Source organism: Muntiacus reevesi, chromosome 6 (assembly GCF_963930625.1).
Source record: "Muntiacus reevesi chromosome 6, mMunRee1.1, whole genome shotgun sequence".
Classification (NCBI taxonomy): Eukaryota; Metazoa; Chordata; class Mammalia; order Artiodactyla; family Cervidae; genus Muntiacus; species Muntiacus reevesi.
Window position 1 is genome coordinate 66114899 of NC_089254.1, and position 22880 is coordinate 66137778.

Below are 22880 nucleotides of genomic sequence, written 5' to 3' on the forward strand. Positions count from 1 at the left end.
GAGCTGCTATCTTTATGGGAACTTCCTTCCCCTCAACACGCCCAGTCAGTCATTTCATTCACAGGTGAAACCCTGGTTTCTGGTGATTCTAGTTCACATCTCCCTTCAGAATCAGTGCAGTGATCTGCCTCGGCACACACGGAATTCAGAGACAGGAGAAATTAAAGAAAAGGGCTGAAGATGAGTGAGAAATTGGATAATATAATCCCCAAACCTTATAATTTACTAGACCTTTTAAAATACTGTTAAGATACTTCAGAATTGCCATCAAGAGATGGCAATAAATTGTAGAGTTTTTAGCCCTTTAGTTAAACATATTATAAATTCAAGAAACTTGTCTTCCCAATTTGTTTTTTGAAGTTGTTTTCTTTATCTTTCAGGGGCATCTATCTCATGCTTGTAGATAATGAACAATGGTGTCTGTACATAGGAGTTAGGAATGAGCTGTGAATTATTGATATGGAGTTAATGAATAACCAGACTAGTGCTTCCTTTGTTGCTGTGATAGAGTAACACTGTTTAATATAGATGCACTGTTAGGATATGTTACACATATTTGGAATTTTACAAGATGTATACATGCATGAACTGCATCTGACTAGGGCTGGAAGTGTCTGGTTTGTGAAGTGAGTTGAAAGTTTTAGGTCAAAGGGAGGTAAGGACATTACAAAGGATAAACCTATACATTTACATGGAAATAGTCTTTAGGCTCTGGGAGCATGTGGATGTGTGTGGTGCTTGAACAGGTTAACTAGTTGAGCTTTTATTTACATCTTTGTCAAATGGTTAATCAGAATCAGTTGTGTGTGTGCTAGACACAGAAGCTCAAATGGTGATCAAGGCATAATCCCTGCCACCTACGGGCTTGTCATAGGAAGACAGGCAAATGAACCAGCAGTTATAATATCATGAGAGGTAAGAGGTGCTATGGGGCAGAAGCAGGGATCTCACGGTAGGAAGTCTAACTTATGAAGTTCTTTTTAGAGGGGGAAATGTCAAGTAGAAGGTAACAGAAGGCAGAAAGATTTGGTAAGAAATGGAGGAGATATGTAAAAGAAGGGAGATCACAGAAGGTCAGGGCGTGTCTAAGTCTATGTGAGCATTGTAAGGGGCACTTTGAGACCTCTAGCCTACCAGTAATTCCAGTTTGGGTTTAAGTAAGTGTTAGTCAGTCTGTGTCCAACTTTTTGCAGCCCCGTGGACTGTAGACTCCTCTGCCATGGGATTCTCCAGGCAAGAATATGGGAGTGTGTTGTCATTTCCTCCAGGGGATCTTCCTGACCCAGGAATCAACCTGCATCTCTTGCATTGGTAGGCAGGTTCTTTACCTCTAGTGCCACTTGGGAAACTTTGGGTTTGGGTATTGTTACAAAGATACTGTTAAAGTACACACATATTAAAAGGATGGGGAAGGAGGGTTAAAGTATTTCTTTAGTTTGCCTATTTTACTGTGGAAAAATAATATTTTTGGAATGGGTAATGGGACTCTTTTTAACATAATAATTAAATTCCATCACAGAAGACACTGCAAGATTCTTTCCCCTCTTCCATTGAACAAATACAATTGAATAAAAATTCTTTTGCAAGCAAACTGCCTTTCTTCCCTCTACAGATTTCATGGGAGCCTCCTGTGGCCACTCTTATGTAGCTACAACACTCACACTCGAGCTCCGGCTGTGTCCATGTCCCCTCACACAAACCTCTTTTCCCCTCAATGGAGATGGCTACCTCTCATTTAACATGCCTGCAAATATTACTTAGATATGGTTCTGAAAGATAGAAACAGGACATGTGGCTCTGAAAAATGCTGCAGAAAAGAACTAAAATAGTAGTCTTAAACCAACTTTTAGTTATAGTAGTATTTGAGAATGTGTTCCAATTATGGACTATTCTCCCTGACACACAGACACACACACACAACACCATTCTCCCAAGACGCACACACGCACTCTCTCTCTCTCTCTGTTTTGCATAGGGCCTCTGGCATCAGGTCAGGAATGTCTGGTTTAAGGCACAGGCATGGGTAGTCCCCTGTAGAGGAGACCCGGGGCAGCTGTTTAGGAACCAGTGAAGGAAAGGAGAGCAGGAAGCGAGGACGAGGGACTCAGAAATCTCGTGATTTTTCCAGATATTGGCCCTGGAAGGTAGTAGTGTACAATGAATAAAAAGAAAGCTATGCCTCAGTAATAATGTAGGGTAAAGATTCTTAACCATTCTTTTAGAGAGAAGGTTTATTCACACACTTAATGCTATAGAACAGGCATTCTATAGCAAACTACTGTCTTTAGGCCAAATCTGCTTGTGCTTATTTGATCAGCTACCTGTTTTTCAGTGATCCAAAAGCAAAGGATGGGTTTTACATTTTTAGATGGCTGAAAAAAATATTGACAGATATTTAATGACTTGAAAATACATGAAATTCAAATTTTAGTATCAATAAAGAGTTTTTTTGGAATATAGCCACACTCATTCATCTATGGCTGCTTCCCTGCTACAGTGGCACAGTTGGTAGTTACCATAAAAATCCTATGGTCCACAAGCCAAAACTATGTATTATGTGGTCCTTTATAGGCAAAGTTTGCCATCCTCTGCTTTAAATGAAGGTATAAGGCATGGGACTTTCCTGGTTGTACAGTGGCTAAGACTCTGTGCTCTCAATGCAGGGGTCCCAGGTTCAATCCCTGGTCAGGGAACTAGATCCCACACGGCGCAATTAAAGATCCCACTTGCCGCAACTAAGACCCACTCAGTGCAGCAAAATAAATAAACAAATATTTTTAAAAATAGGCATCAGAAGATTTAAGTGATGAGATGAATTATTTGGGGCTAATATCAATGAAATAAAAACAGACCTCTGAATTTCTTATACACCAGTTGAACTAGAGAGATATTTTACAAAGATCTTTCTCAGGTACTCACTTTCATATTAATTCTTAAGGGAACATATCATTAGAGCTAAGACAGCTTAAAAAATGCAATAAATCTACGTATGAACTATTAATCTAGGGTGATTCCTTACTTAAAATACAGGGGGAAATCAAGGGATATAAACATCAAGGTATAATTTTAGAGTTGACTCACTCTACCTTCCATCCCCTTAACAAACAGAGCTGCCTGTTCGCTGATTAGTATGGTCATTCTGCAAACTTCAGTGCTGTCATATTTATTTTAGCATCTCTAACATCTTTCTATGCTACAAATCAGAGTACTGTGACAATCACACAACTTTAAAAAATTCTTCTAAAATTTAGTTGACCAGTTTGGTACAAGAATCCTATCAATGAGCATGAAGTATGATGCCTCTCAGGAAAATTTCAGTTAAGATCTAAGGATTCTTTTATGATTTGTAACCTAGTGTAAGTGTTAGTCTCTCAGTCATGTCTGACTCTTTGCAATCCCATGGACTATAGCCCACCAGGCTTCTCTGTCCATGGAATTCTCTGGGCAAGAATTTCATGGAGTGGGTTGCCATATCCTTCTCCAGATCTTCCCAACCCAGGGATCAAACCCAGATGTCTTGCAGCAGAGGCAGATTCTTTATCGTCTGAACCATCAAGAAAGCCTGTTATCCTAAAGATATTTGTTTCCTGTGTTTGAGAATTAAACTGCTGGCTTGTTGTTGCATAAGAACAAGTTGGTAATAATAGTTAATTTGACACGTTAGGACAAATTATTCTAAAAATTTGCCAACTTTTTTTTTAACACTTTATTGTAGGGTTTTTCTTCGGGTTAGAGATTGCTTTGCATGTTCGTTTTGAAATTTGGTGGGGCAGAGGGAAGGGTCAAGGAGAAATCAGTAAAAATCAATTTGTAAACAAATGATAAAAAAAAAAGTGGGTTATTTTTTAACTTTCTGTTGAAAACCTGAAAGTCTGCCAAAGTTAAAATATTGTTGAGCCTTCTCATATCCCAGCCTTTTCTTTAAAAACTATTGGTATAACTTACATACCATAAAATTTACCAGCTTAAAGTGTACGATTCAGTGACTTTCAATATATTCAACCAGAGGCATGACTCTTAAATGTGGCATATTCTTTTTTCTGGTTGACTGAATATGGTTTCACAACTGAATGTCTGTTTTATTCAATGCTTTATTTTTAGGTCAACCTGATTGGGTATTCTCACTAGTGTCCATCTTAAAATGTAAATGCCACCAGGAAAAGAAGTATGTCTAAAATAGACCTGCATCCACCACCTAGGACAGAACCAAACAAGAACAGAGAAAATGGACACTTATTTCATAATAATTGTATCCATTTTTAATTGGAACCTGTTTGTTGGAAGGGATGATTGTGATTTCCACCATAGATTTAATTCATCTGCGAAAATGAATATGTACTCACAATCTCTACATTCTTACTTTTCCTCCTTCCTCTTATTTCTTTCAGCTCAAAACAGCAAAATAGGACCCTTTGAGTCCACTTTTCTTGGAATATATATGCTGAGTGGGGAATGTGTATTTGCTACTGAAGACAAATACTTATGCTCTGGTTAGACAAATGAGAAGTAATAGAAATTATCAGAAGTTTAAAAATCATTGATGAGCACAAGGGAGACCATTGCAAATTATGTGAGGGTAAATGAAAGTAGGCTTCATGATTTTGAAAAAAAAAAAAAAAAAAAGAGTAAATGTTCCCAAATGTATTTTTATTAATTCAGGCACTTGACTCTCCCAAAATACAGCACTTTAAATTTTAAAATATGTAACTTTGCCCTTTTCAGCCTTAATATGAGGTTCATATACAGAGCTTGCTCGATTTAGGGGTTTACTATTTTTTGCCTTTTTAAAAATTAAGCTAAAATTTTTTGTTGAAGTATAGTTGATTTATAGTGTTGTGCTACTTTCTGCTATATAGCATAATGACTCAGTTATGCACATATATATATTATTATATTCTTTTCCATTATGGTTTATCCCAGGAAACTGGATATAGTTCCTTGTACTATACAGTAGAACCTTGTTGTTTCTCCTTTCTAAATGTAATAATTTGCATTTATTCCAGCCCCAAACTCCCAGTCCCTCCCCCTCTCCTCTGTGACAACCACAAGTCTGTTCTTTATGTGTATCTATTTATGCTTTGTAGGTAGTTTCATTTGTGCCTTCTTTTAGATTCCACATATAAGTGATACCATATAGCATTTCTTTCTTACTTAACTTCACTCTGTATGATGATCTCTAGTTGCATCCATGCTGTTGCAACTGGCATTAGTTCATTCTTCTTTATGGCTGAGTAATATTCCATTGTATATATGTACACCTTCTCTACTGATTCATCTGTCAGTGGACACTTAGTCTGTTTCCATGTCTTGGCTTTTGTGAACAGTGCTGCGGTGAACATAGGTGTGCATTTATCTTTTTAAATTATAGTTTTGTGTGGGTATATGTCCAGGAGTGGGATTGCTGGATCATATGGTAGTTCTATTTTTAGTTTTCTGAGGAACTTTCATAGTGTTTTCCATAGTGACTGTACCAACTTACATTCCCACCAACAGTGTGAGAGGGTTCCCTTTTCCCCATACCTATTTTAGTTTACTCTTTTAACAGATCCTTTTGGAATTTTTGAATGATAGCAACATTACATTTATTACAAGCCCAAATTTAAACCCAGGCTCCCCCACCCCCTCTCTATCACTCCCTTCCTCAGACAGATGCCAGGCCCTGTTATAGGGGCTAGGCACACTATAGTGAAAAAGACAAGTACTTGCTCCCATGACACTTACATTCTAGAAGAGAAACGTTCGGTTTTTCTCTGCCTTCAATTGGTAACACCCACCTGTAGCGAGATCAATATTCTATTTATCTATCATAGTATAAGAAAGTATAATTTAAGAAGCCTCTCCTATTAGGTGCTCTGGTGCTAGAAAGTTGCTGAGCATGGCTTTCTCTGGAGAAAAACTGGGATTTCAGAGTAAAACTGAGTTTTCCTTTGTATTGCCACTCTGTACAGCAAAATGCAAGAAAGCTACAGTATTCCCTCTGCAAAATTTACACTCTTATCCCTTTCAGCACATCAGAGGTAAATTTCTAGAACTTTGAAATTCCTGGTGCAGATGTCCATGAAAGCTAAATAAAGAGACCAGAGGAGTGAGAAGGTGTAGTAGGAACCTTATGGTGACACTGTTTGCTAGAAAGATGTATTCACTTAAAAGTGAGTCCACCCTGGGATCTATCCAAGGATATTCAGTTACTGAAATACCAAAAAGGCCTTGTTAAGTGTGGGCCTGAATCCTGAATGTAATATGTATCTTTTTTGGCTTATTAACCACAGTCTCAAATTTTTCAGTGCCCATTCTCATGTAGATTCTGCTCCTATCCAGACATCTGCCTCTAGTTTCTCTTTCCACTTGATTCTCTCCTACTGCTCATCAATGGCTAAGAGCTTTGACATACCAAAAAGTGAATTTGGAGAAAAATATAAGCTTAACATATCACAACAACTACTTCAGGACATTGTATTAGGGTGCTCTCAGTATCCAGTAAAGGTGTCAGGGGAAGACATAGGAGATGGTGGATACCAATGCGCCTGATATATATAGTCCTATTGGGGTATGCTGGTAATGAAAAAGATTGCTATGAAAGGTCACTTTAGTTTCAGTGTCATTATTTTCTCCTTTAAGAAGCTAAAATGCAGGATTTATGAATAATGATAAAAGATTGAATGTATGGTTTTATTTTTAAGACGTGAGGAATGACATCACCGAGACGGCATAATAACCCATTCCTGACTTCAGTCCCCCTGACAAGAACAACTGAGAACCATTCAAGAATAAGACATCACTGAGAGAATCCTAGATCATGAGAGTGAGCCCCTTGCACCACATGGCCATGCTGAGGGGTCTCCTTTGCACTTCTATTTCCCGTAGCAGTCACAGACTAAAAGCAGTTTTAAATATCAATGTTCTTGTCTTACTCTCACAGGTCAATTTCCCCCCCAGTATTTATATTTAAGTAAAAGGGCAGATTTTCAACCTTCATTTGAAGAGTTGGTAGGATGTTCTACAATGTTCTAAGACACTGAAAATATTCACATTAGAAGTTTTCTAAAAGGCAAATTCAAAGGGTATTTTAAAAAGGTGTTTTCAAATTGGCTAAAATCCTTTGCATTATACATTTTGTTCATAAAAATTATCTACTTTTTTTCTGGAAAGCACTCTTCCAGTGGTTGATCTAATTGTATTTCTCCACCCCTCTGGTTATAGTTGATAGTTCCAGGGAGCGCATCTAACCCAAGCAGATCTCTTACAGGATTTTGAATTGGGCATCAGAGAAAGAAAAATTCAGTTTCTATAGCAGCAGACTTGGAGATCTGGGAGATGTCAGTATTTCTGTTTTTGACTTGTAGAAATCAGTTCCAAAGAAGAGAGCCAAAAACCAGAGATGGTGAGTCTTGGGGTTGTGCCAGTTCAGGGTTGCAGTCATCCTGAGGTTTACAGTGGAGAGTGGTAATATTTATCTGGTCCTTATTAAGTACTGGAGATTCAGCTCTAGGTATTTTTCACCGAACACTGAAAAATCCTATGAGGTAAAAACTGTCATGATAATCCTCCTAGTTTTATGGATAATATTGAAAAATAGGTTAGGCTTCAGAACCCATGCTCTGAACCACTGTTCTTTTGTCTCCAGGCCAGCAAGTAACTTCCCTCATCAAAGTTTTAGTTGTCCCACTTTTGGCCAAATTATGTAATATGTGTAGTAATACACTAACCAAAGGAATATCTCAATATATGTCTAAAGCCACTTTTAATATCCTCCCGCTCATGGCTTCTCCTAGCTTCCCTTCCTCACTAAATGACATTGTCATCCATTACAGAAAAACTGGCATCTTACGAATCATTCTGGATCCCTTTCTTCCTAACCTCCACATCACCTCATTTTATATGCAAAACCACTTTATTATACAAGCACATACTGGGCAGTCACTACGGACAAAACTCTGACCTTCAAGTCAGTCCCATAGTTATTGCTCTGTTTCATAAAACTGACCTTGACTTTCCTTCAGCCTTTTTGTGCCCTTTTTCCTCACTTGTAATCTGGGGTCAATAATACCTATTCCAGAAGGCTATTTTGAGAATTAAATGTGATAAAGTATAAAAATCAGTAGTCATTCAACTATCAGAGTATTTCTTCTAAGAATGAAACCATTCTTATGTGTGATCAAGGAGATTTTCATACTGCTTGCTTTTACAGTAAAAACATGGGTTGTAATGGCAAAGATTCCATGAAAACAATTTCATATTTTTGTACTTTTCCAGTTAACATGATTGCCTGCAGAAATCTTTTAACATAAATTCTTAGAATACACACATAAAAACCCACCATAAAACCCAACAACTCTAAATCCCCCCTCCTTATACTCAACTAGCAGATACGCTAAAGATTGTTATGTATCTGAATAGTGCAGCACATTTACAGGAAATACATTCATAAGGCGAACTGAACTATGAAGTATTATTAATGGGATAGATAGGCACCTACTACAACCTCCTTAGTTATACCAAATCACCTACTGGTGCTTTAAGTTGTTAAAATTGCTCTGCTTGTTTAGCAAATACTCAAAGGTACAAATTCGTTTATTAAACAGAAGAAAAGGGTCTATGTATCATATATGGTGGGGCTTTCCTGGTAGCTCAGCCGGTAGAGAATCCGCCTGCAATGCAGGAGACCCCAGTTTGTTCCCTGGGTTGGGAAGATCCCCTGGAGGGCATCGCAACCTACTCCAGTATTCTTGCCTTGGAGAATCCCCATGGACAGAGGGAGTGGCAGGCTTACACGGAGTCCATGGAGTTGCAGAGTTGGACACAGCTGAGCAGCTAAGCACACCATACAGTGGACGTACAAATACACACACTATTCACACTCAACTTAGAGATTTTTATCTTTTCCTTGATGCCAATCTGTCCAGGTATTTGAACACATTTCAGGCCTTTTATGAAAAAGAAAAACTTCAGTTTTATATGTGGGGCAAATTTTTCTTTGTAGTGGTATTATTTTCTTCGATCCATGAGATCAGGGAAACTGCTATCTACACATCTGACTTCTTCAGAGGCATTGATGTCTATCTTGGAAAACAAAAATCAGAAATGTTCACAGTATGGAACAAGATCTCTGGCTTCACCTGCCTATAAAAATGCAAGGAAGAAAATGAAAATAGAAGAAATTTTAAGACTATCCACGTAACTTCAACTTCAGAATGGGAGAGGTATTTTCAAACATGACATGAAATCCAAAGACTGACAAGAGCTTCCCTGGTGGTCCAGTGGATAAGATCCAGTGCTCCTAATGCCGGGAGCCCAGAGTTTGAACACTGACCAGGGAACTATATCCTGCATGCCACAACTAAAGAACCCATGTCACAACAAAGATGGAAGACCTTCGTGCTGTGACTAAGACCTGGTGCAGTCATATACATTTTTTTAAAAAAGTTGACCACATAACATTTGTTACAACAAAAGGATCTCATAAATCATGTCAAAAAAATTGGCAGGAAAATTATTTGTAACACAAAAAATATTACATAAGTAACTCCTATCAATTAAAAATAATTTGTAAAACTAGCAATTTATTGATAAGGAAATGCAAACGGTATGAAAAGGATGCTCAACAAAAATATCAGACATGCAAATTAAAACAAGATGCCACTGGACTGGCAACAAAATCAGACTCAGTATTAATTTGCAGTACAAATGAAGATGTGGGATAATGACTACTGATAGAAGAGTACATCAGTACAAGCTTGGCTTCAAAAATTTCTGGGAATCCATCTGTACCTACTCAAGTCTTACTATACATTATGGAAAAGAATGTTCACAAATCATCTAAAAGCATAAAACTACAAACCACCTAAGTGTTCATACTCAGTAACTGATTTAGTTGGGGAACCTCCATACAATAGCTCACAGTGTCCCTATTAAAATCAGATAAAAATTCTTTTTACCACTTACGAGACACTGTGTCTCACACAATTATTATTTCATCATGATTTGTTTTACAGATGAGGAAACTGAAGTACAGAGAGGTCGAATAATTTGAGACACTACACTACACTGCTGGTTTTGAAGAAGGAAGGGGCCAGGGACCAAGGAAGAGATGGTCTCTAGGAACAGAGACAAGCAGATTTCGCCATCAGAGCCTCCAGAAGGAACCAGCCCTCACACTGTATTTCAGAATTCTGACCTCCAAAACTAAAACAAATGTGTTGTTTTAAGCCACCCAAGTTCGTGACTTTTTAAAGCACCCACAAGAAAGATAAGAAATATTAAAATACATGGACAACATTTTGCAGAAATGGTCTAATGCTCAATGTAGGGTCATCAATTTCTGATCAAAACAAGTCTCTGTATCACTTACAAACCCACTGTTCAAATAGGTCTACAAAAAGGTTAACGAACAGTTTAGTATAAATTTTTCCTTTTCTCTGTATAAACTTTTGAAATTAGTAATGTGACTGTCACAACAGTCCTCAGAATACCTATAATTTAAGATGGCAGTTTCAACAGCCTAGAAACTTAAGTATCAAAATTTCACTTTGATGAAAAGTTCCTCTTAAGCATCACTGGAAATTTTAGTCAGAAAATCTTTTCATGTTAATACATATTCCAGTTGAAACTACTAAACTCAAAGGATCTAAAACAGGTACTCTAATGCCCTAGTGGTGAGTCAATTCCTAGGTAGCTTGATAAGAAGTCCAGGGTTCCCAAAGACAAACGGGTGTGGAGCCCTAGAAAAGGAGAAAGGGATCTGGGGCTCTCAAGCAGAAAACAACAAATTCTTTTCTACATTGCTTTGTCTTGGTCAATATACCAATGTAGTCTTGCTAGCTAGAGGATGTTTCTCCTTAACAAAAACCTGACTAATCCTGTCATCTTAAAATGTATACTATGGAGTGGGTCTAGTAAAATCTATTGTTCATTGTAATCTTGTTAACTAAAGATGTATGTTGTGGGAGTGGGTCTGAAAAAAGTATATAAGGCCTTGGTAAGACTAGATTGGGAGGCATTCCCCGTCCCCCTTCTGATGTCTGTGTCAGAAGCTTCCTCTGTCCCTTTTCTTACTTTAATAAAGCTCTGCTACACAAAAGCTCTTAGAGTGATCAAGCCTGGTCCCTGGTCCCAGAGCTAAATCTTCGGAGATCACAAATCCGACATAGTTCACAGTAAGCTATCAGTGATATCACTGATCATATTTATAAACATGATGTTATTGATTCAATGAATGTGTCTCTACTCTCACCGTAAAGGTCATCAGATAAAGAAAAAAAGTGTAATCACATAAAGGAATATAAAACTATTTATTGACCACTGTTCACCAGTATTTACAATAAAGTAAACAATATACAGTTGAATAACATTCTGATTACTACAAAGTTATTGTTTTTCTTGGCTTATGCTGAACTAGTAAAATACTGAGAAAATTGAGCCTTCATGTAAGGAATGGATTGGAGTCAAGTCTGAAAAAACATGCAGGTCAAGCATAGATTAGAAAAGTCTGTTCACTCATTTATTCCTGTAGATTGTAAATTGCCAATATTTATCTGATTAGGTTTCCATGAACAAATCTGAGACATCCCATGTATCACAACCTTTCCTAAATATAGCACAAAGACTTCAATTTCTTGTAAAACAATGGTTCACCAAAAAGAACCATCAAGTGTCTGTTTAACTAAGTTTTGCTTTGCTATATTAAAACATACCAGAATTTTTCTACTTTTTTATTTGGTTGAGAAGGTTGTTGATGGTGATAAAAATTTTCCTTCCAGGGTTTCTGCATATAAAACTACATTTATATGCAGATATGGATGCAGATTCTGATAGGGATGCTTTAAAAAATTACCCAATTTAAACTGCTTAATTTGTCTAATTAACTACAAAATTATTTAATTTGAAAGGTTCAGACTTAAATTTTCAATCTAAGTTGAAGTTATTTCTTATATTGCTCAAAATGATGTAATTCCAGAACACGGGCTTATCCATCGTTATGAAAGGCTGTTGTTTAAATGTATTTACCAAAACAAAAACCACAACAAAAAATTAACTCCCAACCATTTACATATGTCTTTTATGTATACACATACAAAAAACTTAGAATAGTCCTCAGGCATATATGAGTTAAATGCTAAATTCTGATTGAGTAATGACTATGGAGATTTCCTCATTTAGAAAAACTGTTCTCTAATGCTGAGGAAATAATATACCATTGGTTATCAAATTCTTTCCTACTGAAGGAAGCAACTACAGAAAGCTTTTATTTGTTCAAAGTAACCAGTGCTACAGATGGAAAAAAAAAACCAAAAAACCCAATGTAACTTCCCCAATATTACTTCAAAACAAACATATCAAACCTGATTTTCATTAGAGAATGTAGTTATTTCTTCACACTAATAAATCAAAAAACCAAGACCCACATTTTATATATATATATAAATATATATAAAAGGCAATGCAAACAATTATTGAGCTTCATCTTCTGGACAAGAATGCCAAGTTAGTCTCTCTTCATAAAAAGCAATTACAATTTGAGGACACTTCATATTTGCCTCTTTTGCCAGTACCAAGTCTGCCTCATCGGAATCTTTCCTGTCATGAGAGAAAAAAGTATTCAGTTAAAAAGCCTGAACTTTTTTTTGTCAACTGATAACCATGCATTTAAAAAATCGTAATTTCATCAAAACATGTTTAAGTGCTTCAAGAGGGTTATGTGGTTACTTGTGGCTGTGTTCCAATAAAATTTCGTTTTCCAAGACAGGTCACAGTTTGCCAATGTCTGCTTTAGCTAAGTAACGTGAATCATTTTTTCAGCAGATAACTACTTTCTACCTAGAGCTTTCCTGGTGGCTCAGTGCCAAGAATCTGCCTGCCAATGCAGGAGACAAAGGTCTGATCCCTGGGTCAGGAAGATCCCCTGGAGAAGGAAATGGCAACCCACTCTAGTATTCTTGCTTGGAAAATCCATGGACAGATGAGCCTGGTGGGCGACAGTCCTTGGGACTGCAGTCAGCCAAGACTTAAGTGACCAAAACCAACTTGCTACCTAATGATGGCTAACTATAAAGCCTAGGTAGACAGGTTTTTAAAAAATTCACAAGTTTTTTTTTAAAAACATCTATTCTCACTTTAAAATATAATAGTAGCACACTCACCATTTCATGAGGAACATTAATTCTCCACTGCTGTCTGTGGCACCAATTATTCGTTCTGGATCAAGACCTCTGGCAAAACCTCTCGGTTTATCAGCCTGTTCAGAAGAAGTTAAATGATTATATAAATGTTCGCACACATTTCAACATAGAGCAAACTAATATTAACTTCCAATTTGTCTTCATGACATACAGCCTTCTGATAGTGAAACAAATGATTAAAGGAAGAGTACTAAAACACCTTTTAATTTACATTAAACTTATAAGCAGAAAAAATAAATCTGGATGTCTCTAAAAATATTCTGAATCATAAATCAAGAAAAGAAATTTTTTTCAAAGACACAAGGCAGGAAAAAATCCAAATCTCTTATTTTTAATTAATGATTATATATTCTTGAAAGTAGTATTTCAAGTTACTTCTAGGAATCAGTCTAAATTACATATTTTTAAAAGTACAAACTATAAATAGCAAAATCATAAAAAGTTTAAAAAAGTGACAGTAATCAGTACTGTAATCAATCTCAATGATAAGAAACCTTATAAAAATAAACCCGTGGCTCTCAAAAGTGTGGTCTGAGGTACCCCAGGGATGCTGGAAAGCTTCTGGACTATTTAGCTTCATGATCTCCTTTTTTCATGTATCTGTGACTTCACATAATCTTCACAAGCTTCTACCAAGCAACATATCACAGCAAACTGAATACTGAACTAAAGTCTTATTAAGACAAACACTGACAAAATTTGCAAAAATGTAAAACGCCAGGACTTGTTATTCTTAACTGAAAATACAGTATTTTATAAATTCTACTTTAATTTCAAATGCAGTTAGTACTGATAGTTATAATCCATATAAACAAGTTTTTTGGGATCCTCGAGAACTTTGTAGAGTGTAACAAATCCTTCTGATCCCCCTTGAGACTTTTACATCATTACCTCAAGCTCTGGAGTCACACTGCCTAGGTTATAATCATGTGCCTAACCTTTGTGGTTTTGGGCAAGTTAACTTCTTTGTGATTCAGGCTCATTTTCCATAAAATACATACTGTTAATACTATCTGTTTCATAGACATTTCAAAGTTTATGAAATGCAAATTTAGTTATTCAGAACACTTCCTGGCACATTACAGGGGCACAATATAGGATAACCATTGTTCCCTGGTGGCTCAGTGGTAAAGAATTCACTGGTAAATACAGGAGATGCAGGTCGGATTCCTGGGTCAGAAAGATCCCCTGGAGAAGTAAATGGCAACCCACTCCAGTATTCTTCCGTAGGAAATCCCATGGACAGAAAAGCCTGGCAGACTACACAGTCCATGGTGTTCCAAAAGTGTACCACAGGACTTAGCAACTAAACAACACTGTTATTAAATGGTGCTTCTGTGGAGCATGTGGTAGACTTTCAATTTACTTATAACTGATTCTTAACATTGCCACCTTTTTGCTTTGGTTGCTAAAGCATTCAGAACCAAATCTGTAGCGCACATCTGTTTTCCTTCTATAAAAACAAAAATAAGACACCTATGATCTTGACAGAGTTGTCATTAAGTTAATGGACTACCTGTAAAGTACTTAGAATATAGTTCAAATTATTTATTTTTAAATCCAAAGTCCCTATCAAGAATTCTGTATTGTATGTTAGGTCCCCAAGCCTAGATATAATTCAGACCCAAGACTTTTCCCTAAATTACCATGTTAGGCTAAAAGGCAGGGCAAGTATAATCAATTTTAAAGTTGAGGGTAGAAGCAAGGATGTAATTTGCCCAAAGCCACAGAGAAATCAATAAAGCAAAGGCTGATTCAAAATATACACACAGTGAGTGAACCAGTTTTCTCAATTCAGCCAATAAAAAAACTATTATACAAGATTATATACTTCAAAATTGAAGTATTTTTTTGGAAATACAAGGGTCAAACGCCAAAGTTTTGGTCACTACCACTCACTAATGATTTATAATCAGAATGTGCGATGTAGATTGTTTTCACTGTATTGTAAGTGATTTTTGATGATCTAACTTTGTATTGTTTTTAATTTAACACAGCTGGTTTAGATCAGAGGAAATTGTCTCATCTGGTGCCAAATCCATCAATGTATCCGAAACATCAGTGGCACAATGATTTAAAGAAATATTAAGTGCTTACTGGACATTTATACAATGTAGGGTTAAACCATGCCTCTCCTTTCATCCTAAATATTAAGTATTTAAAGAGCCTTTTTAATGATATTTTTGAAGTATCCGTGTCTTAAAAAGTATTTAAAAAAATCAAGCCATCCTTTTACAAAGAAACCAGTCTGCTGGCCAATGTTTTATACTTACAGCATCTCTTTTCTTCTTTGATTTGCTATCATCAGATTCACTGTCAGACAAAGATTTTCTTTTTGCTCCATCTTTTTCTTTACCAGCTTTTTGAGAATTAAGAAATGCTTCAATTAACTCTGGACAATCTAAATTTTCTTCAGGTTCCCAAGTATTGTCTGCACTGTGTTGTTTAAAAAAAAAAAATGAAGTTCTTGGTTAATAACCACCGTCCAAATCAATTTAATAATACCTGACAAAAAGCCCTCTGTACTGCAGATACTTCCCCCTACCTCCTACATGAAGAATCTGTACTTCATTTTGCGTCTACTTCCACAGTCCATGCTAAGTGGGTAATCTGTTGTACTACCTCCCAGGTAACTGAATTTGACTAGCAGAATAAACGCAGCTAATATTTTCCCAAGTTACATAGACAACTCACTTTGGAATTTCTCACTTTCTTTCAGAAAAGCAGATTCTGGATTCCACCCCATATTACTTTACCAGATAGTGCCTAGGGTTAAGGCCTCCAATACTGTGTTTTAAAAAACATAATTCAGAAGCATTCTCAAACATGAGACAGTATTTTCAATTTCTGCTGGGTACTCAAATTGGGAAATGAAGAAAGAATGTTTTTTACATTTTTAATTGGTTGGGAAAAAATTTCAAAATAAAAATCATGTTTTTGGGGCCCATAAGCAAAAGCATTATTAGAACACTGTTTACTATATTGCCTGTTGCTGTGTTCGTACTACAGTCACAAAGTAGCTGGGACAGAAAGCCACAGCCCCAAAAGCTCAGATTATCTTCTAGTATGGGCTCTTTAGGGAGAAAGCTTGCCAATCCCTGATATAATGCCAAGATGATCATTTTCATGTTTTTCAGAAGGGCTGGAAAGAAAATGAGTATCAATTACCAAATGTGAAAGTGAGATCAGCCTGCAACATTTGTGACAAGATTGCCAACTTTCTGTGCTTTGATCCAAAAGACTTTTACAGAACTACACACAATGAAACAAATCATTTTAGAGATGTTAGGAAAGATGCTCTAAACCTCTGGTTACAACAAGGTCTGTTGATGTCTCAAGACTCTAAAACTGGCAGACTTAAGAATGGAGGAGGACAAAAGAGCTAAAGTGGAGCCTGCATTCTGCAGTGTTATTATAATCAAATATTACCTAATACATTATACTGCACATAGCAGGTCCTATTCACACTAGTGGGCACACTAACCATGAAGAGAAAGGGAAGAGTTAATTTTCCAGTGTTTTGATGGGTAAGATACAGAGACAAACAGCTTTTAATGCCTCACAGGATAAAACAAAAGCCCACAAAACTGTCTGCCATATGAGGGTAATCACTTAACAAATTGGTTAAGTCTTACTTAAAATACTACAGACTTAGTTCTAATTGCATGAATTTTTTTCCTACTGCCTAAACCACAAACTTACATATATATACTTAAGCTCAACTAAGTGTTGAGCTTAAGAATAAGAAGAATTCTCTGCAAGAATAGAACAGAGAAACATAAATCTTCCACTCAAATCACAATTCCCAAATTGCTGTGGAGGCGATTTTAAATGTGAAGAGTAAAAAAAGCAGAAGATAAGAGAACCATCATACTCCCCATCTCAACTAAGCTCAGAAAACTTTTGTCCATCTCCACCTATCCATTTTCAATAGTCACTGCTCAGTCTTGCTGTTTCTGTGGTGTAGGATTATAATTCAAGTAGACTGTACATGATAAAGTTTGAGTATAACTTCTGCATGTAAGTTATTCACAAAATAGTATCATAAAGACTGGTTTTTATAGCAATTAGTAACAGGGAATATGAAGAACCAGGTCGCTTAAAAAATGCCCAGGCTCTGCTTAGAGATTAGGAGAATAGTAAGCCTAGAGTAGGAATTGAATTATGATGAGCACTTCTGTTTAAGACCCACTAGTATACCTTATATAGCTTCAATATTTTTTAATGTCCACTGCAGGGAAACAATATAATAAATTAGTACAGTATCCAACTACATTAAAAAAAAAAAGCAACCTGTATTCTATATAATTATATAAATTTGACTCTCCAAGGTGATCAACTAGTCTCAAATCTACTTGTTTACAATTGCAGGCTAAAGACTTGACCCTTTAAAAAAGATACCTTGGATTAAACGTGCCTTTAAATTCAAAAAAACCTATAAGAAAATGGATAAAAAGATTTTAGGCTAAAAACAAATTTAAACACTACTTAAGTACAGTTAAACAAATAATAAATGTACTGAGATTTCTTACTCTGTAAATCCCTTCCACTTCAGGAAATACTCCACCTTCCCATTCACTACACGGCGGTCCAGTACCTTTTCTACTACAAATTCTTCAGGTTCTGCCTCTTCAACTTTTTTACTCTTTCCATTTTGTTTCTTTCCCATTTTTTGCTGAAACAAAAGAGATTTAAGAAATGTCTTTTTCTTGTTAGATTTTTGAGTACATTTTAAAGACTAAAATAAATAAATAAATAAAAGCTAAAACTGCTGGTTTAACACCTAAATTTTAACTTTTATATCCCAAGGCAAACACTTGCTGAATAAGTTAACAGATAATTAGCAAAATAAAGGAATTCTGTGGGTTTAGCTCAAACCTATCACCTACCACCCTTCACTGAAATAATTTAATCAAAGACATTTCTCTTTAAAATTGTTTTATTTTTTCCTAGTCTTATTTCTACATAGTCTACAAGACCAAGTTTAGTAGAGTTTTCACTCACTGTAACTACAAGACAGCAAAAAACAACTATTAGAAACTTAGAGACTAATACAAAGGAGAATAACAGCAACAGGTCTCATTAGATGAACCATAGACCCATTAAAAATACAGCCCCCAAACACTACGTTAAGACCCCCTTTTTCAATTCAAATATCAACGTTAAAATCTGAACAATAAACAAAAAAGACAGCTGCAGAACGAAAACGTGGTTCAGAACCCTGATATCAATTGCAGGGTCAACCAAGGAGACCATGAATAGGTTAAGGAGGACAAAACCCTTTCCCCATAATTTTGGTAGACATTACTGACCACTTGAAACAAATCTGTAAGTAACACTGTTACTTCAAGAGGCCAAAATGCTGGATCATTCAAATTCTCTAATGAGAAAAAAAAAATCCTTTTTCTTGGTTTCTCAAGAGAAAGACTCTAAATTGGTCAATGAAATTCACTTAAAACCAGTTTTAAGTGTGTCTGTGTGTGTGTGTGTGTAACACTATTGGGAGAGAAGCAGGACACCAAGATCCTCTCCAATCTACTTTCCAGTAACTCAAAATGGAGACTAAGGGGGGAAACCCCACATTATGCTCTTCTTGAAATCATTTCACCTTAAAACAAGTGTTTGTCCAATTACTAGTCATCCCTCACACTGCATGAAAGCAGTGTTAATTAACACCAATGCCTCAAGATTACAAAGGACATTAAAAAATATGTAATCATTTAGAAGTGTATACACACACTTCTAAATAAATATCCTGTGAAATAAAATCCTGTGGAAAAAAAATAAAAATCCTGTGAAATTTAAATAATGCAGCAAGCATCTGATTTTGTTGGATATCATTCTCCATGTTAAGCCGTACACCTTTCATGAGTCAAGATACTTGGGTATTGTACTCGGTCCAATAACTTTTGCCTCTGTACAGTACAACAAAGGTAGTGGTAGTGGGAAGAATGAAGAAAAATTAACATAGACAAAAACTTACTAAATACTGATCCTAAATGAAAAGCAAAACTATGTCCAAGAAAGTTAAGATGCTAAGGGAGTAAAGAGACAAAAATAAACACAGAAAATTAAAAGATAAAAAAAAATTTAGCAGAGGAAACAAAGTATTTACTACTATAACACTCATAAGCTAGTTTCAAATGCTTATCTTTTTCTTTTTAAGAGAAAATCCACTCACTTTCCCATTTAAAGCACACATTACCTCACAACACTTAACAAAATTTTAAAATGAAAGGTAGATACGGAAGACTATCAAACTGTAAGCAGGAGCAATTTAACTTTAACAGAAACATCTATTTGCTTTCTGTATCTATATATTCATCCCCACAGTCTCGGACAGGTAGCTCCTTTCCCATCCAATACTTTTAACGTTACTGGTGATTGTGAAGCCAATTTAATTATCTACATTTTGATTTACTGATAATGAAATTTGAAAGACAGTTCACTCCTGAGAAAGTGTTGGAAGATGCTTTGGGCTTTCCCTATTGGTGACTGGGAATAAATAATGCCACCAGACAGGCTTTATATTTCAAATTTAAACATTTCTCAGGATGTTTGACTTAAAAGTGCAATCTAATGATGAAACAAAAAAACCCACCAACTTGCCCTTTTAGTTGTGAAACCCAAGGGGAGAATTCACAAACCAAAATGAAATGTTTTGCTCATTTAAATGTTTAAAACACTAACCTTCATATACTTGCAATTATTAATGCAATGTATTAGAATTACATACTATGGGAACCATAACTTTGAATTTCGTTATTTTTATGTAAATATTTCAATGCTTATGTTAAAATTTGTAGCTTAACATGGCTGAATACACATGTCAACATATTTGTAGAACTTTTAATGAAATCTAAGAATGCAAACTGTGGGTTTAAGAAACTGCTGGAGAGAAAAAAAAATGCTCAGAAGATCTAGTCTTCTCTCTTTTCTGGACATGTGTGTGATGTTTTTCATGCTGAGTATTTAAAAAAACTGCACTGCAATGGTTTAAATTTAAGGCCCTTCTGTGTTTTAGAATAAGCACGTTTGAAATATGACAGTGACCAAAACAATTCGAAAGACACAATGACTTTCGTCTCAATGTACAAGATATCCATTCTTTAAACAAGGCAATACTGAAAATACCTGCTTTCTCTAGAATTCAGTATAGAGTACTTAGAGAACAGTATACCAATCAACAAGGTTTTATTGCTTTGTCTGTCTATGCTTGTAACCTTCTTCCATGTCACATAAATTTCCAAGATAAAAATACTCGGCAAAATTCACATTGTGCTACCCTCCCAAAATTAGGTTTCTTTTAAATGAATCGAAACACTGAAGTTAAGTGAATGTAATAATTTCCTTTTTCGCTCCTAACTTCTCCCCATAACAGCTGTGGGGGAAAGGGGACTTGGAACTATATATGGGTGTAATCTCCCAACCACAGAGATGCAAAGTTAAAACTTCTGGAGGAAAAAAGTATGAGTTAGATCCTTAAATACTTGAGGTTTTCATTAACTTACCAATGTAGTTTTATTGGAGGCCATTTTTTATTGCAGACTTGAAGAGCTATTACTAGAAAAATGCATGACAGTTAAGAAGTTTGTAAGACATAAAAAGATAGCTACACACAAGTTTTGTTTGGATTCCAACCCCGACCTAGGTAGCTCATGTCATCAAATGTATATACAAGTCCCTATGAGAAGCAGTTTTAAGAGTCTGTGTAAACTAGGGATACCTGTCTGAGAGTCCATCAGTGCTGTGACTTATCTATACAACCTTACTGAGGACATAATACCCGCGAAAGCTTTACAGGGTAAAAATTTGACAATTTTTTTTCCCCCAATCCAAATCCCATTTAAACCATAGTCAGCATTTTAAAAAACGAGCAAAATAACTTGGTTCAAAACCAGGCAACTGCCCAATCGATTACAATAATTAGTGTGAAATTTTCCTCTATACTTATTAACAGTCCGAAGAGTCGTCTATGTAATATAATTCCAACTTGGTTTCTCCTTAGAGACCTTCCCAATCACTAGTCGAAAAACTAAAACACACCGAGATGCTCGAGTTACATTTCGTGCCACTTTTGAAAACAAATCAGCTATTTTTGCACTTTCATCCGCTCCCCTTAAACCTCTACCCCGCCCGGCTTAACGAGGCCTTAGCGCCCGGCCCCCACCCCCGCCACACGAGAGCGCGGGCCTCATGGTCAGCGCATCCGCGGGGAGAAACAAAGGCCGTGACGCGGGGGCTCAAGGGCACTGCGCCACGGGGCCCGCGCCTCTCCCCACCCGGAGGCGGCCACGTAACGGAGCGCCCGCCGCAGTCTGCGGACACTCGCCTGCGCGGATGCGGGAGAATGCACCGCCCTCCCTGGAGGCCCAAGTCGCCGACCAGGCACGGGACGGGAAGGAAGGCCCCCTCAACCTCGTCCGGGATGGGGGAGGGGGAAAAATGCGCTTTGTCTAGAAAAAAGGCGACTATCAATACAGCTTTCAACCTTGTGAAGTCTCGTCCCCTAAAACAACTACAGACGCCGGCCCGGAGCCAGGCCCGCCGCGGGGTCTCTGTTCGCTTCTCCTTTCCTTCCCGCCAGCTCCTGACTCGGGGTCCGGCGAGAAAGGATAGGAAACGGGGAAATGGGGGTCTCTGGGGCTTATGTGGTATCTTAAGCAACACCACGGAGTGAAAGCTAGAGAGAAAGAAAGACACCGACTTCACCGCCTCAGAGCTGCTCCGGGTCCCGGGTCTGCGGCGTCTCCGGCCCTGCGCGCCTCAAGCTCCGGTCACATTCGAGGGGGAGGGGGGCTGGGGAGCAGCGTTGCGCGCGGGGCCGCCGCCGGGGGGAGGGGAAGGTGGCACCGCCCACGCCAGGCAGCCGCGAGGGGCGGGGTGGGCGCGCGCCCCGGGGGGGTGGGGCCGCGCGCCGCGCAGTGCCCGCCGGGAGCCCGAGCCCGGGCCCAGGCCTGCCTGAGGGAGGGGGGGAAAGGAGGAAGAGGTGACAGCGGCTCTTAAAGAGTTCGCGGCGTTGCGTCTGGTGGTCCCCGGAGAGGAGGGCGAGAGGGGCCTGAGGGCCGCGACCTAAGTCTACTCGGCGGAGGTGTTTCCTGCTTTGCTGCAGCCTTAGCGACTGGCGCCAAAACAGGACTCCGCCCACTTCCTCGCCCCTGGGGTTGGGTGCCTCCAAACGCTGGGGGTGGGTGGGAGGAATCGGGAACTAAGAACGAGCACCACTTGCGACTACCCGAAATGTGGACCCCAAAAACACTGGCCAGGGTTAGGGTGGTGGATCGTTAAGTGTAATTTGTTGACTAGAAGTCGCTTCGGGTGTTTCCGGAAGGGGCAAGTCGGTCCTCCGCGCAGAGAGGGGAGGATAGGAGAAGGTGGGGGAGGGAAAACACAGTGGAAGAGGCTACAAAGATTTTTTTAAAACTGGAGGTCGGGGGAAAGCTATCAAAGCGTGGCTGTAAGGACCACCTCCCGGGTTGAGGGGGCTGGACCTTTGGGTTGAGGATTAAGCTCCTCCCAACAGCGTTAATTTCAAACTGCGCGACCGTTTCTCACCTGCCTTGAGGGGGAAGGCTCCGATTCCGAGAGACAGAAATACGCAGGACTCGAGCCTTCCGCAATTTACAGAGCCCTTTTACGCAACTGACGTCCAGCACCAGTGCTGGCCTTAAGGGGGGAGGGGCACGTACTTGGCGCTAGGAGGTC

At 37.9% G+C, this 22880-nt stretch overlaps 1 protein-coding gene across 3 annotated transcripts; it reads right to left on the reverse strand.

Annotated features, from left to right (window-relative positions):
• Positions 1–11269: 11269 nt before the first annotated feature.
• On the reverse strand, positions 11270–22745 carry CBX3 (chromobox 3). Of its 3 annotated transcripts, none has more exons than XM_065939552.1 (6): positions 22731–22745; positions 20687–20738; positions 17708–17850; positions 15449–15611; positions 13137–13231; positions 11270–12573 (listed from the first exon to the last, which is right to left on the reverse strand). In XM_065939552.1, the coding sequence occupies exons 2-6, from the start codon at positions 20708–20710 to the stop codon at positions 12447–12449; spliced, it is 552 nt and encodes a 183-aa protein (XP_065795624.1). In that variant the 5' UTR covers positions 20711–20738; positions 22731–22745; the 3' UTR covers positions 11270–12446. The 3 variants fall into 3 exon arrangements, with proteins under 3 accessions (XP_065795624.1, XP_065795622.1, XP_065795623.1); XM_065939550.1 differs by lacking the exon at positions 22731–22745 and adding an exon at positions 21883–21988; XM_065939551.1 differs by lacking the exon at positions 22731–22745 and adding an exon at positions 21508–21940.
• Positions 22746–22880: the final 135 nt, after the last annotated feature.